This window comes from Aulonocara sp. 'chitande type north' Nkhata Bay, linkage group LG4 (genome assembly GCF_057382095.1).
Source record: "Aulonocara sp. 'chitande type north' Nkhata Bay isolate Kocher_YH1m ecotype deep benthic linkage group LG4, A_spYH_male_GT1.1, whole genome shotgun sequence".
Taxonomy (NCBI): Eukaryota; Metazoa; Chordata; class Actinopteri; order Cichliformes; family Cichlidae; genus Aulonocara; species Aulonocara sp. 'chitande type north' Nkhata Bay.
The window spans coordinates 14614543-14630346 of NC_141347.1; the positions used below are offsets into that span (position 1 = coordinate 14614543).

At 41.5% G+C, this 15804-nt stretch overlaps 2 protein-coding genes across 2 annotated transcripts; both read left to right on the forward strand.

Annotated features, from left to right (window-relative positions):
- Positions 1 to 1161: 1161 nt before the first annotated feature.
- On the forward strand, positions 1162 to 4602 carry slc25a17 (solute carrier family 25 member 17). The gene is made up of 9 exons (XM_086290571.1): positions 1162 to 1367; positions 1794 to 1854; positions 1949 to 2015; positions 2168 to 2319; positions 2517 to 2633; positions 2748 to 2896; positions 3199 to 3294; positions 3431 to 3519; positions 4267 to 4602. Exons 1-9 carry the CDS (start codon positions 1314 to 1316, stop codon positions 4418 to 4420), a joined length of 939 nt encoding a protein of 312 aa, XP_086146697.1. The 5' UTR covers positions 1162 to 1313; the 3' UTR covers positions 4421 to 4602.
- A 1085-nt stretch (positions 4603 to 5687) lies between these two features.
- On the forward strand, positions 5688 to 14970 carry znf598 (zinc finger protein 598). The gene is made up of 12 exons (XM_086288632.1): positions 5688 to 6018; positions 7340 to 7452; positions 8010 to 8139; positions 8789 to 9000; positions 9107 to 9324; positions 9419 to 9512; positions 9893 to 10080; positions 10183 to 10261; positions 10363 to 11249; positions 12413 to 12578; positions 12675 to 12822; positions 13781 to 14970. Exons 1-12 carry the CDS (start codon positions 5845 to 5847, stop codon positions 14153 to 14155), a joined length of 2784 nt encoding a protein of 927 aa, XP_086144758.1. The 5' UTR covers positions 5688 to 5844; the 3' UTR covers positions 14156 to 14970.
- The last annotated feature ends 834 nt before the right edge of the window (positions 14971 to 15804 follow it).

Consider the following 15804-nt stretch of genomic DNA (forward strand, 5'->3'; position numbering starts at 1 on the left):
GAAAAACTTACGTTGAACTTACGTTACTTACTTACTTAAAAATGCACAAAAACCCTGGCAGTGGGGAGTTACCTGATTTGAAAATGGCTGGCAGTGAATGAGTTAATGTGTATGGTAAATGGTCTGTATTTGTATAGCGCTTTACTAGTCCCTAAGGACCCCAAAGTGTTTTACACATCCAGTCATCCACCCATTCACACACTGGTGATGGCAAGCTACATCGTATGTATAATAAAATACAGATATATGAAAATAGACTCCAAAAATAGAGTCCTTGAAATGTACAAATTATTGATTAAAAGAAAATTATAAAAATGGAGGCAACTTTGCCTATGGTACAATGTATGAAAATATCTTTACTGCAGATACTACTATGGCTCTGCAGATTTATTCCTTTCATTTTAACCTGTGTTGCCTCACCTTAAAGTTGGCAAATACTTTTGGTGGTCAACTCTCACAAACAGTTTAGCAGTTTCTGTTTTGCCTGTCACTGTTCCCTGTCTGTTTTCTTACCTGGTTCTTTTCTTAGGACAATTTTAAATTTTAGATTTTAAATAGGCTGTATAAATTTCAATGGGAACAACAGGACAGTCAAATGTCGCTGATTTTACTACACAGTAGGATGGATTGTAGGGTAGCTAACATTGTCGCAAAACACGTTTTCAATACTGCAGGTTACCTGGGTGTAATGTTTTTCAGCTAAAAAGAAACATGGCCTGACTCCTACCTAACTAAATAAAAAGTAACTGAAGGTTAAATGCAGTTAACATGTCCCGTTTTAAACCAGGCACTTACACCTCCGACCCGCTGCGTCTCAGCCACCATCGCTCTGGCAGCAACGACGGCGCAAGAGCCAGAGTAGGTGCGAGCCGAACTGGAACAAACCATTTTGGGACGGGGGGGTATCTATACTTTTGTTGTTAAAATGTTACATCTCAACCAAGTACTGCATGCTTTTTTATATTTTTAGTAGTGTGTAGTAGCAAGTACTGTCAAAAAAGTAAGAAATATTTGGGGGTGCTTTGATTCATTTCGGGGGTGCTGAAGCAACCCCAAAAATGGGCTAAAATCACCCCTGGTTTTATCCAATCTCTGTAAGGAAATCCTGAAGTTCAAACAGGAACGTGTAGGGCGAAGAGAACTACATTTCCCTAAAGCCATCGCGCGAGTCTGAAACGAGGAAGCGAGCTGTTTATTAGAGAGAGGCAAACAAGAACAGCTAGCAAGAGAAAGGAGGCTGTAATAATAATTATTAGGCTGTCAAGGCAATATTGAATATTATTGAATGTAACAGACTCAATTTGGCGGTGACAATGAGCGAGGTTTTCTCGTATGAGAGTTTGGTTCATGCTGTCTCAGGAGCAGTGGTAAGTTGATCTTAGTTTCAGTATGCGCTGCTTAATTTTAAGTCACAAATGGGAGTTGCTGTAGCGTCACTTCTTATATGCTTTATCCAAACAGAGCTCAGTTCAAAATAACAATTTCCACTCCCAACTTTACCAAAAACAATAAATAGTAGATAATGTAGCTGTAAATGTGGAAGTGTTTACAATAATAATAACCTCTTTATTCGGCGAAATGTTTATGTACGTGTAACTTATTATACGCACCGAATTGAATACTGAATAACAATCATATATAAAACGTCTTATTTTAGATCCTAGTGTGCATTTTAAACCGTTTACATGTATGTTCCTGTAACTTGCTTGATTTTTATATGGGGTTCATTCGAGGATTTGTTCCATATGTCAAAAAAATGGCATGCCATGGATTTTTTACTGTTGCCCCTTTAGGGAAGTGTGACTGCAATGACAGTGTTCTTCCCTCTTGATACTGCCAGACTACGGCTCCAGGGTAAGAGAGCAGAAATCACAGTCTCATTTCCAAAAGTTTTGGGGTTTTTTGTTTTGTTTTTACTGAAAGAAAATCCCCATCTGTTTGTGTTCAGTGGATGAAAACAGGAAAGCCAAATCAACTCCAGCCATTCTGGCAGAAATTGTGAAAGAGGAAGGATTGTGAGTATAAATAGTGAAAATCTCAATGTGTTTCAAGCCAAAACTATTTTAATAAATTTGCACGCATCCCCTCAAACATCAAAATACAGTCTTTCAAGCAGTAGAAGGCTGCTAAGATGTGTTCCTGTGTTTACCTCTGCCCCCTAATTCAGACTGGCACCCTATAGAGGTTGGTTCCCTGTCATCTGCAGCCTGTGCTGTTCCAACTTTGTCTATTTCTACTGCTTCCACTGCCTCAAGGCTAGCTGGCTGAAAGGAAAACAGTCAGCACCAAGCACTGACTTGATCATAGGCATCGCAGCAGGTGAGGTGGTCATTGGCAAGATCTGCCATCTAATTTCAGACGAGTCCCTCATACCTTTGTCCTAAGAATGACTAGCGTGAACTCCTATTTAGTAGCCTATTCTGCACAGTGTATAAAACCAGTTTACATTATTTACATTTCTAAATGCTGAAACCGGTAGTAAAGATTCAATTTCATCTGCCTCTTTGTCTCTCCAGGGGTTGTAAATGTACTTGTCACCACCCCTTTGTGGGTTGTCAATACCAGACTGAAGCTCCAGGGCTCTAAGTTTCACAATGAAGACATCCATCCCACCAACTACTCTGGGATTCTGGGTAAATGACCTTACATTTTTCTTCTAATGAGTATTTGTGCAAACCTTCTACACATGTGCATACTACAAATTCTCTCTTTCGCGCGTTTGTTTCCAAATTGTTTTGATTTTGCAGATGCATTTGTGCAGATCATCCGTGACGAGGGCATCGCAGCACTGTGGAACGGGACCTTCCCGTCCCTGCTGCTGGTGCTAAACCCCGCTATCCAATTCATGATTTATGAGGGCCTGAAGAGGCAGCTGAGGAGAGGCATTCCCAAGGAGGTGAGTAAGAAAAGGGAAGGGAAGTATGCAGACATTGTCTGGTTGGTAATTCTGTTCACATGATTTGTTCAGTGGCTCTGCATGTGTTCCCTGATCTTTTGAACACCACGTTTTGAGACTTTTTTGGACACTACCGCAGCGTTTGTTGGTATGTTTATTAGCTAAGGAAAATCTGATAGGCAGAGTAAAACTTTAAACTACACCTGTTACTGAGGTCATCTGAACTCAAAACTTTCACCTTTGGGATACGTTTGTTCCTCTGATGATACACAAAAGATTCAGGTTCTTCTTTCTGCCCAAAGCTGTCATCACTGGAGGTCTTTGTGATCGGGGCCATCGCCAAAGCCATCGCCACCACTGTGACATACCCACTGCAGACTATACAGTCCATTCTTAGGGTATGTCTGCATTCTGTTGATCACTTTTAAAGTGACACATATAATCTTTTAGTAGCTAGATTTGTGAATGTATGAACCTGTAACAAAGAAAACATTAATCTCAGAGATGCTTTTCTTTTTTGTTCAATCACCACAGTTTGGACAGTACAACAACACATCGACAGAGAAGTCAAAGCTGCTGTCCAGTCTCAGAACTATAAAGTGTCTGCTGGTCAACAGGGTGAGGTAAGTGTTTACACACGCATATTAACATACTTGCAGTGCAAATTGCCACCATGACATATGGGTTAGAAGGTCCTGGGTTTGAAGCCGCCATCTGACTAGCGTGTTCTCTGAGGTTTTGCCTGTGTCTGGCTGTCGTTCTATGAAAAAGTGGTGATTGAATTGGATAAGGAGAGGAAAATGGCTGGATGGGAACCCCAAATATGGTTTTGGGTTTTGTTACATCCACATTAGAATCTGTTTGATTTTGGGTGACCGCATTTAAACAGAGCATACTAGGCAACATGGGTTAGAATTACTATGAAGAACAAGATGAAAAAAATAGCTCCATTTGGTATTTAAAAAAATCTGTATGCATACAGAAGCTGCTCTGTTTGTTTGTTTTTTTTGCGTTATTTTTTTTTATTTATTTACAACAGAAACCAATGCAAATGCATTACCATACACATCTGTAATAATTATATACAACTAACTGTACAATCAGACTCTAGAGAACTCATCAGGAAAACACACTGAATAATCTCTGCATTTATATTTTAACAATTAGATTAATTATATCCAGCATAACAAGCAAATAATCCCTGGTTTAATTCCTTGATCGAACCTTATGAATTAGGGAGTATGCTTTATATGGAGTATGGGCATTCATCACTGGGCCCTCGTGATGTATCATCTGAGTTACTGAATATTAATAATTTTGCTCTTTCACCTCTTGTTCTTTAACGTTTTCATGCTGGTTTTCTTCTGTAGGAAGTATGGCATGTTGGGTCTTTTTAAAGGCCTTGAAGCAAAACTGCTGCAGACGGTGCTGACTGCTGCTCTCATGTTCCTTCTCTACGAGAAGATCGCAAGCTGCACCTTCAGAGTGATGGGACTGAGCAACAACCACTACAAGAGGCGCTAGCTTACAAAGACACTTAACAATCCTGCACACTTGACCACAATAAAGGACAGATGAGCAATGGAAATCACTGCTGACAGACTGTATGAGTGACGGGGGCTTCACCTGCCTGGACACCAGTCACTTTTTTAAAAAGGTGAAACTGTAACTTGCGTAAGCCATCCAATAAAACATTACAAACTAAAGAGTCCTTTGGGAATTTATAGGTAAAGAGGTAATGTTTGATTATGTGGAAGATGAGAAGTGCAAAGTTTTGGGTGTTTTTTGGAAACAGCCAAATCAGAAAAGTTCTTCTGTCTCTCTGGGTTCTGTCTCCAAGTCATCCATAGACACAAGAGAGCACCAAGATCTGGGTTACGGCATTGACTCATCTCTTTAGAAGCACAAATAGAAAATCCTTGGTGGACCTGACTGTAGGAATAACTGTAGGAATAACTTCCTGTTTACCAGCAGCAGAATAAAAAAGATGAGTGTGTGGATACAAAGATTTTAAGAGGCAATTAGAAAAACGTAAGCACAAGAATTCATGTTAAAAACCAAAGCTTTATTAACACAGCTACTTTCAACATGGATGTGTTTGATTCAGATGACAGGCTTGGTTTGGAATGGCCCTCAGCAAACAAACATTTTAAGCAGCAGTTTTATTATGACCTGGTGGCAGGTATAGTTTTTAAGATGAGGGCATTTTACAGACATTGAAGGCCTTAAAGGAAACTGTATCAGGTGGAAGTGCATTGCAAAGTATTTGGGCAGGGCAACTAAAGGTTCTGAGTCCCATGGAGTCCCAAGTGGAATAGACAAAAGACATTGAATATCAGATAAATACTAAGGAGCAAGGTTATGAAGGTCTGTGAAAGTGGGAAGGAGGATCTTGAAGTTGATGCATAGGTGAACTGGAAGCAGTAGGTATTAATGGGCCTAAAGTGTGGCAAGAAAATATACACCACCAGCATGATCTAGACCATACAACGATTTAAAATAAAAATTATATATATATATATATATATATATATATATATATATATATATATATATATATATATATGCGCATGCATCAACTTCAAGATCCTCCTTCCCATACATATGTATATACACATATATATATTCCAAGGTGGGCCCGCGTGAATTGTAGCTTCAGTCTGCTGTTTTTAGCCGCAGCTTTAATGAATGTTTTCCAAAGTACAACACCTCCTATCAGCACATTTACCGGTTCCCACCAAGGTACGCACGTGGGGCTCGCACAGATCCCACAAGGTGTGATGGGTAAAAGCACCGCTGCAGCGTGCGCTCGGTCCATCCCTGTGGTGTGTTGATCGCTGGTGTAACACTTACGTGACGCGGCAGTAGACTTTCATAATTACGTAAGCACCTCAGCTCTGTGGCGCTCCCAAATAACTATTAAGCTTGACTTGTGCCTTTTCACCAAGATGGACTCAACAACGACAAAAGACGCGGAGAAGAACTGTGTTCTGTGCTGCCAAGAGGTCGAGATCTTCGCCTTGGGAAAATGCGACCATCCCGTTTGTTACCGCTGCTCCACCAAGATGAGGGTGCTGTGCGATCAGAAGTACTGCGCCGTCTGCCGGGAGGAGCTCGACAAGGTGCGCGTTCTTCTGCTACGTTAACCCGAGGATGGAGCCTTGTGGCATTAGCTAGGCCGTAGCGTTCTCATAGTTTTTACTCTATAAAAGTAGGCACAAGTTGTGTGTTGGCATCCTAACTGTGTTCAGAATCAATTAAAATAGTCACCAGGGGAAAAAAGAGGTGGCAGCTCATTGTGCGTACCCACTGTGGAGAACACTTTTTCTTAGCTGTCATTAACTTAGCTAAGCTAACTAGCGAATATTAGCAAGTGCATAAGTTAGCTTATCTGTTAGACTGACACTGGTCAGAAAGAGTTGGTTTAGAAGCCGGATTTTATAATTGAGCTGATGACAGAGTGCTTGTCTATCCGACGTTTATGGGTATACCTCATTTAGCCAGGGTGACAGTAAACTCTATAATACATTTTTAATTGAACACGTTAGCTGTCACCTCTCAATTTAGCATGAGCTTTAGCGGCGCTGGTATGCTACCTGTTATTACTGGGTTGTGATAAATGTTTAATTGATATAGTTTTAGAGGTCATTGTGATGTCTGCCTACTGTCAGCCCTGAATAAATTCCGAATCTTGATTGCAGATGACGGAATGAGTCAAAACAAGTGGACGGTGGCCCCGGCCTCATAACACTCCCCTAAAGGCCAAATACACCTGTGATCAGAAGTTTACATCCACTCACTATGGGAATTAATGTCATGGTCGTTTGGGGCTATAAATGATTTCGTTCTTTCTCCAGGGTAAAATGATTGTATAGCACACATCTTTAATGACTTTGATAAAACAAGATAGGGTTAAATGTGGACACAGTTCCAGTAGGACAATGATCCCAAACACACATGAAAACTGGATTTAGAATAGATAAAGCAGGTTAGTAATAAGCCTCTGGAATGGCCTTCCCAAAGTCCCTACTTCAGCCCCACTGAGCATTTGTTGACTGTGCTTAGAAAACAACTCTGAGACTGACTAATTTGATTGAAGTCTAACAATTTTGTCAAGAATAGTAGTCAAATATCCAGCCAGGATTACAGGGAGCATTTCAACCTTTCAGCACTAAATTAACACGACATTCGTGGCCATGATGAGCGGACGTAAACTTTCCCAACAGCTGGATGTTGTAATGTCAAACTGTGTTGAATTGCCTAGATTAGACGCGTACCAAGTATGCATCCTCTGTACTGACGTGGTTTTGCTCGTGCATCATTTCATGTGATATTACAGTAGGTGTTTGTGTGACATCACTGGTATGCTTTCTATTTCTAAAACAATCATCTTCCTCCAGTTACCACAGGTTATTACTAATAAGACTGTCATGTTGTTTTCAGGTGGTGTTTGTGAAAAAACTGGAAGCCTTTCAGTCTCTGCCCTATCAGCAGTTCCACTGTGAGAAAAAGTATGACATCTATTTTGTGGATGAGAAGATCTATGCCCAGTACAGGTACTAGATGTCTCTATTCTTTGTGCTTGTGTTGCTCTTTGGCATTTCAGTTCATTTATACTACAAAACCCAGAAATAGCAGTAAGAGAATTACAGTTAATATAGCTGAACTGTTGCTTGAAAAATACAATGGAAATGTGTATAGAGAGCCATGCTGGTATTAACTAATGCTATGTGTGGTTAGAGATGGTGCTCTTGCTGTCTCAGTATATGGTCATATTGTAAATGTATACAAGCATGTGTATAAACCGGTATAACTAAAAGTCAGCTTTTAAAGCCTTTAGTGTTATCTTCTTGAACACTCCATGCTGTGTTCTTGTTTTGATTGCTTTTAAAGTGAGTCTAAGTTTGTGTGATGACTAAAGTGAGCGCTTTTATTTGCAAATGTGTAAATGACTTGCTTTAGCAGGAAGTCTCCTCAATCTGATCTGTCATTTAACTAAACAAAAACTTGGCTTGAATTTTGGGTTTTTTCCTGCTGTATCCAACTGCCTTTCATGCCCCTTTTGATTTTTACTTGACTCCGACTGAACTTTTCCTCGATGTGTGTCTGTCAGGCATCTGCTGTTGCCCGAGTGTCTCCGCTGCTCGGAGCCCAAGGTTTTCTCCAGGTTTGAGGAGCTTGAGCAGCACATGAGGAAGCAGCATGAGCTTTTCTGCTGCAAGCTCTGCACAAAGCATCTAAAGGTATCATCATCATCATCCCTAAAGAGTAAATAAAGGGGTGTCTGATCGGGTTCTCAGTATTACATGACTGGCCAAATGTACATGGAAACTTTGTAGCACAAACGGTTCTTTTTGGTCTTTTTCCTTTTAATTTACTGGAGCTACCACCAACAGTGTTCAGATATAAATATGAATGTTTAGTTAGTTACTCTATTTCAGTTTGAAGGCATTCGGTCATTGTCCTTGACAACAGTATCTGCTACTAAATGGTAACAAAAGCACTTACACAATACAGTTGTTGAATTGTATTAAATTCACCCTCCTTTTTAAGGTTGTTATTTGATGTATTGCTTTTCACACCGAATGAGAAACCGTAGCGTTGTTCAAGTTGTCTGTTGATAACTGAAAGTGCTGTGCATCAGGTCATTAACTTAAACGGTTTTGCTTGTACCATTAAGTCAGATTTACAAATTTTGCAATTATTTTTTTATGCATTTGTTGCTGTTGCATATAAAAATGGTGAGTTGGACAGACTTACATTTGCAGGCAAATAAGGGCTGGTTGAAGGAAGCCAGATATAAAGAAGACAGATGTCAATATCCTGATAAAGAGCTTTGTTTGCTGATCTCCTGAATAATTATTTACTTTAAAAGTTACTCTTTCCCTGCAGATCTTTTCCCATGAACGGAAGTGGTATAATCGTAAGGAGCTGGCACGTCACAGAGCGCATGGAGACCCAGATGACACCAGTCACAGAGGCCACCCGCTCTGCAAGTTCTGCGATGACCGTTACCTTGATAACGATGAGCTGCTGAAACACCTGCGTAGGGATCACTACTTTTGCCACTTCTGTGACGCAGACGGCTCTCAGGAGTACTACAGGTGTGTGTGACCCTTTCACCCATCCACACAAACCCTCCTTTGTTTTTGTTACCTAATGTAGAAGAATATTAAACCAGACTTTTGTTTTTAACCGTGCTACCAACAGTGATTACCAGTATCTGAGTGAGCACTTCAGAGAGAGTCACTATCTGTGCGAGGAAGGTCGCTGCGCCACAGAACAGTTCACTCACGCGTTTCGCTCCGAGATTGACTACAAGGCTCACAAGGCTGCAGCACACAGCAAGAACCGAGCAGAGGCTCGACAGAACCGCCACATCGACCTGCAGTTTAACTACGCCCCAAGACAGCAGAGGCGAAATGAAGGTCGGTCGGTCGAGACGGTGGTGTTTTTGTATTGCCATACCACCAGGATTTCTGTTTGGCATTTGAGATGATCAAAACACATGCGTTCTTACAGGTATGGTGACAGGCGAGGACTACGAGGAGGTGCGTCACAACCGAGGAGGAAGGGGAAGGCCTCACGGGGGACAGAAAAGCTGGAGGTACTCGAGGTGAGTATAAATGACCAGCTCCGAGTTAATTGGAAGGGAGCATTAGTGGTGGAGCTGTCAGAATTGGAAGAGATGGCTGTTGTTAAAGGGTACATTCGTCTTTGTCTGTGACATGGAAATTTTGCAGGATATAAAAAGATGGATGGGTGCAGTTATATGCATGAGTACTGGACTGCAGAGCATCCACTTGTATTGAGAGACCGACATGGAAAACATTTGAAGAATGACTGCACGGCATTGTTGCACCTGGGTGTCTCACATTGTGCTGTTACTGTGTTTGCGTGCTTGTGTATCTGTATATTACTTTAAAAAAACTTCAGCAGCTGTTAGAGTGGGAGTAGTTTCTTGCTTTTTACCGTTTTGTCTGCTTGTCTGCACAGAAATGAGGAAGACAGGCAGGTGGAAGCTGCTTTGAGGGCATCCATTGCAATGCGAAGACAAGAAGAGAGAGCAGCAGTGCAGGAGAGGAGCGCTCCCAAACACTGCAGAGAGGAGAGGGCCGAGAGACCAGAACCAGAAGAGCTCAGACACCCGATCGGACATGCCAAACAAGCGAGCAAACCTCCAGGTAAAAAGTAAACTGAAAAAACATACATAATGGTTATGGTTGCTAGATGTCAGGCGTATTTGTCTGCTAGTTTTAGTGTATTTATTTCTGCCTCTTTAACAGTAAAAACAATGAAGAGCCAGAACCCGCGAGATGTAGAAGATGACTTCCCAGCTTTGGGAGCCACAGCTGCTGCAGCTGTGTAAGCTTCATCAGAGTACAACGTTTTCATTATTCAGTGTGTATGTGAGCATAGTGTGACACAAATCTGTTATTTGTGCTGTTTTTTGTTTGTCCCTGCAGTGTAAAGCCAGCTCCTGCAGTGACTGCACCATCCCACGTAGCTTTAAAGGAGGACGACTTCCCCAGCCTGTCAACTGCCACGCTCACAACCCCCATGACTCCAGCTTACTCTGCACAGCCTAAGAAGACGTCCTCTTTTCAAGAAGAGGATTTCCCTGCTCTCGTCTCCAGAGTCCGGGCCCCCAAACCTGCAGCTGGTACCACCTCTGCTTGGTCCAACCACACATCTGCAGCTAAACCCAACACTCAGCCTACTCCTTCCTCCAGACCTCCCCCACCCCTTTCCTCTGTATCCTCTGGCCCTCAGCTCCTTTCCTCCTCATCCTCGTCGTCTTCACGGAGGAAAAAGAAAGTGGGTGAGAACGGGAAAGCGTTGTCAAATTACTCTCCCCTTCATTCCGACGATGAAAGCGGAGGAATGACGCAGCAGGAGTTCCGCTCAGTGCCCACCATGTTGGATATTTCCTCTCTGCTAACTGTTAAAGCAGGCAGCAGCAAATCCTCAAACCCAGCTGTGACCCCGAGCGCTTCAAATCCAACCCCCAACACCGATCTCCCGACCCCAAAAGCCAACAAGAAGAAAAAACCGAAGAACCCAACTGCTCCCCCTACATCTGCAACTACAACATCAGACCTGGGAACAACTGTAAATCCAGTCTCAGTGGAAACAACGGCACAAAAGGAAAATGTTCCTGAGAAAACGTGGAACAAACCGCTTTCCGGTCCTGTGACAGCGGCACTTACAAGTGGGCTGGCTAACGGCTACGCTGAGCAATCGCCACCCACTAGCAAAGATGACGCTCCCGTAACAAATCATCCCAATGCGGAGCCTGCAGATGAACAAGAGGAGGAGTTCCCTGCCCTCATGACCAAAAATCCACCACCAGGTACGGAATAACAATCCACAGTATTCATTTATCATCAATTTACATGTACTGTTGCTTCTTTCCACCCAATATATCCACCATACAGGTCTTTTTTACAGGACCTCAAACTACAAACGACTAATACATTTAAAACTGAATGTACAGCTGCTTTTCAGAATCAGAATCAGAATCAGAATACTTTATTGATCCCTGGGGGAAATTATTTTTTGTTACAGTGCTCCATTTTAAACCAACATTAAGACAAGACAGACAATACACTAACTAAGAATAGTACAATATATACATATATATACATACATACATACATACATAAGTCACTCATAAATAAATAGTTGGAAAAGAAACATGTGTAGTTGTAGCAGCAAACGGTGTGTTAAGTGGATGCGTTGTACAGGGAGATGGCCACAGGCAGGAATGATTTCCTGTGTCGTTTAATGACTGATAGCTGCCATCACAAAGAAGCGGTGGGGAAGACTTCCTGGAAATCATTTGGAAACTCTCCAACTTAGCTCTTACAATAAACAGAGTCAATAAGAATTATGGAAAGTCATTTCTGTTCTTTGGTTGTGTGGTTGATTGGAAACCAGGAATGTTTCATTATTAGGCAATATGATATTTGATTGATATGAGAGCGGTCCGGCAAGCAGTGGTAAAAAGGTAGACGGCTAAGGTTTTCCATAGACTTCATATAAAAGAAGAGTCATAGAGTTTGACTCCTCATTTAGTGAACGGTTTGGCTAATCTAATGTTTTGGTTTGGTTTGGGGTTTTTTGTTTGTTTGTTTTTTAGCCAGATGTTACTACAAAGCACCCACATCCCTAAATTTAAAAAAACAACAACAACAAACAAGTCACCCACCACACAGTTGTTGTAAAGAGGGAAACTGGTTAAAACTTTTTTATACCCGGCTGTGACCATGCTCTTCAAAATGTTCTTAGGTGAATATTTAAACCCTGAGCTCTGAGCTTTGATTTGACTTAATTTTCGGTTTTCATCAAATTAATGATGTAATGATGTTATACTATTGTAAAACCGTATAAATGCCTCACAAATAAGCATTTTGTTTGAACACTGCGGTGTTGGTTTTATAGTTAAAACCCTGAGAACTGTTTTTCAGAGTTGGTACTGCATCATTCAAAGTTCACGATCTCTTTGTTTTTCAGGCTTTAAGACCTCTTTCCCAATGAAAGCCTCAGCTCCAGCCCCATCCTCCACCATGCCCCTGCCTCCACCTGGCCTGGGTATGTCAGCCCCTAAACCTCCCCCAGGGTTCACAGGGATCCCCCTCAACAGCAATGTGGTGGAGTCTACACCCCCAGTAGTCAACCTGTGAGCCTCTCGTTTTTCTACATTACATGATCACTGCTTGACACAAAGGTTTTTGGTTGGCCTTGTTGGTACTTAGTGTTTTTTGTCTGTTCCCAGGCCTCCCAAAGTGCCGAGCAATGGTTACCTGGTGCCAGAGGACTTCCGCGAGAGGAACCTGGAGCTGATCCAGTCCATTAGGAAGTACCTCAATGATGACGAATCAAAATTCAACCAGTTCAAAAACTACTCTGCCCAGTTCAGACAGGTACTCACTACATAAGAGCTAAATACTCTGTTGGTATGGATATTGTGTCTGGGTTTTTTTTGTTTTTTGTTTTTTGTTCCCCGTCCCCTTTAAATGCCCCTGAAGTGGTTACAGCTCTGTGTTAAGGTTGTGCATCCCTCCAAGAGTTGTGAGAAGTAGTATCTCAGGGACAGACTTTTATTTTATTTTTTAAATTCTAGTTCACTTTGACTTAAATCGGTAAGAATTTAGTTGTATTTGGTCTTATACATCAATTATGACATAATAAATAATAACTGTCACTGCTTTATCATCCTCAAATGAGGATAAAGTGATTATGAAGGTCAAAGGTTAGCGTACATCATCGTAATCTTGCACATAAACACAACCATTATTCAGCACCGTTAATCAGAGTCAGGAGGGTAGTGTGCGTGATTACCATAGAGTAGATCAAGAGAATTCATTATAATGATGTCATGATTTTCCACATTTATAAAGAAATGTGCTGCCAGCTAAAAATGTGAATACGTATGTGCATGTACTACCGGATTTTTATGGCTGCAACTTTATTTTCTCTCTGAATCCGATTTTTTTGGCCAAACATAATAAATTTAAATACCTTTGATTGGATTACATTAAAGCCTTCACCTCTATATTTTGCTCTAGTTCGGACAGATGTGGATGTAAAGTGCCACTCCCCTGGTTGTAGGACTGTGTAGTCGATCAGTAAAACAAAACTGCAGCTGATTTCTGCATTATATTAATTATTATTAATAATATAATAATAATAATGCTTCCATGTGTTGAGTGAAAAATGTTTAGCCCAGTGGTTATTTTGTTAGGGCTTACCTTTTCCCAAGACTATGTCTTTATTTAACATGAATGACAAACGAGAAGAAGCCCACTGAAAGAACCTGCTCCTCACATTTGGCACTTCCTGTTTGTTTACTTTGCTCATATGTCCTTTCTGTCTTTCCAGGGTGTGATATCAGCAGCCCAGTACCACCGCAGCTGTAAGGACCTGCTTGGGGATGGCTTTAACCGCATCTTCAATGAGCTGCTTGTGCTCTTACCGGACACGGGCAAGCAGCAGGAGCTTCTGACTGCGCACGGAGACTGTAAGGCACTGGAGAAGCAGTCTGGGGCTGGAGGAGGAAAGAAAAATAAAAACAAGAAGAATGCCTGGCAGACGCCTGCTACAGCGGTTAACATGGCAGCTGAGCTGGACTGCCGGGTGTGCCCCACTTGCAGACAGGTGCTGGCCCCCAAAGACTTCAACTCCCACAAGACCCTGCACATCACGGAGAGCGAGGAGTTCCCCTCTTTGCAGTCGATTAGCCGCATCATCAGCTAGCCCCCCTTTCTCAGCCTTCCTCTGGTCCGTTTGCCATTGCGAGGCGAATTCAGTTCTGTGGTTCTGACACAGCCACGCAGCAGCCGGTGTGGGAAAGCAGCCGCTCATTTCCTCTGGGAGGAGTCGGAGGCCTAGTGTAGCAAAAGAAGATGGTTCATGGTGTTTCCACTTTGATGGGGATTAATATTGATAGGTTTATGTGATTGGTTTACAATTCAAGATGCACAGGGTCGCCACATCTTATATCTTCTTTCAACTCTCATCGCTTGAGGACGTCCCCAGCTGGCACTGGCACCGGCAACGTCTAATCAGAACTCTAAATTTATTTAATGAAAGCGGAGAGGCGAGCCAGGGCTTTACTTGAAGAATGCAACGCTCCCTAATGCTGATATTATATTGATTTTCTTTTCTTTCTTTCTTTTTTACCTTGCTCTGGCAAGTTGATAAAGTCTGCATGAGTCTCCAGCTGTGCTGCTTGGTTAAATAAGAGGTTCAGTTTGAATATTTAGCTTTATATTTATAGCTGTCTAATTGCTTTTAATTGTTCATTGCTCTATGCAGGCCTGTCAACAGTGTCAGTGAATGGACTCCTCATTCAGGATGGTGTGTCAGAAAGTGAGCTGCTTCAGAAATTGGAACAAATTATGGATTCATCAGTTGAATGCTTTTTTTTTTTTCTTTCAATAAACCCCATTCTCTTTTATTCCGTTTGCACAACTCACCAGTAGATTTCATAATTTTGTTTATGGACTGGTACAAATGTGGCCATGATGTTGCACAAGGTTTCAAAAGGAAATTAAAGAACTGAACAATGAGTCTTGTTGTATATTTCTCAACAGTTTTGTTCAAATTGTCTTTTTAAACATGGGAGAAACAAGATGGTAACAATTGAGATCTCCACTTCTGACTACACATTTGGTTATGATGAACAAATTCAGCTGAAGGCATCGTTGTTTCCACCCACACTCGGTCTGCGTACTCAAGTAAAATCAAGCACTGACACAAATTGAAAGGTAATGAATTATCTACTCATCTCTTTGTCATGCTTGTACTGTTGTCAGCAGGGTGTCTGTGTATTAAAGTGGCAGACTAGTTTTCACAGAGTAGACTGCTCTATTTTTGACCTGCTGCCAAAAACACAGTTTCTGTTGACACTGCAAAGTTCTCCATGTTTGACTTGATGGCAGTTTGTTTGTTTTTTTAACCATTTTTCATTATATTGCTCCAGTGGTCTGCTGACACAGTGCTGTGCAGGCTCACGAATGACCTTTTAACCCTTAGTTTTATGAATCGTAGTGCTATCGTGGTTCCAACATTTAGCTTGCTGTATTTTGGGTAACTAGTGAGGAGCATAAGGAGATCTAATATATGTACTACTACACCCCACACACATGATGGCACATTATTTAAGCACAAACAAAAAACGTCTTCATGTTTGATTTGACACCAAGATCACATAAAAAGCAAGTGCAGTGCAAGTCTAACTATACTGAAAATGGATCAGAAAAGCAATAATAAAACAGGTTTTGTACCAGTTTTGGTACTTGTATCTACCTGTGAATGATTTCCCTCTAAAGTTAAGTTATCTAAGATAAGATAGAACTTTATTAATCCCTCGGGTGGGTTCCTCTGGGAAATTCGACTTCCAA

Bases quoted from the DNA above. Each gene is read 5' to 3' on its own strand.
- slc25a17 (XM_086290571.1), top strand. From the start codon at position 1,314: ATGAGCGAGGTTTTCTCGTATGAGAGTTTGGTTCATGCTGTCTCAGGA. The intron at 1,368-1,793 runs GTAAGTTGATCT...TTGCCCCTTTAG, and splicing joins ATGCTGTCTCAGGAGCAGTG to GGAAGTGTGACTGCAATGAC. The intron at 2,634-2,747 runs GTAAATGACCTT...TTGATTTTGCAG, and splicing joins CAACTACTCTGGGATTCTGG to ATGCATTTGTGCAGATCATC.
- znf598 (XM_086288632.1), top strand. From the start codon at position 5,845: ATGGACTCAACAACGACAAAAGACGCGGAGAAGAACTGTGTTCTGTGC. The intron at 9,001-9,106 runs GTGTGTGTGACC...TGCTACCAACAG, and splicing joins GGCTCTCAGGAGTACTACAG to TGATTACCAGTATCTGAGTG. The intron at 9,325-9,418 runs GTCGGTCGGTCG...GCGTTCTTACAG, and splicing joins ACAGCAGAGGCGAAATGAAG to GTATGGTGACAGGCGAGGAC.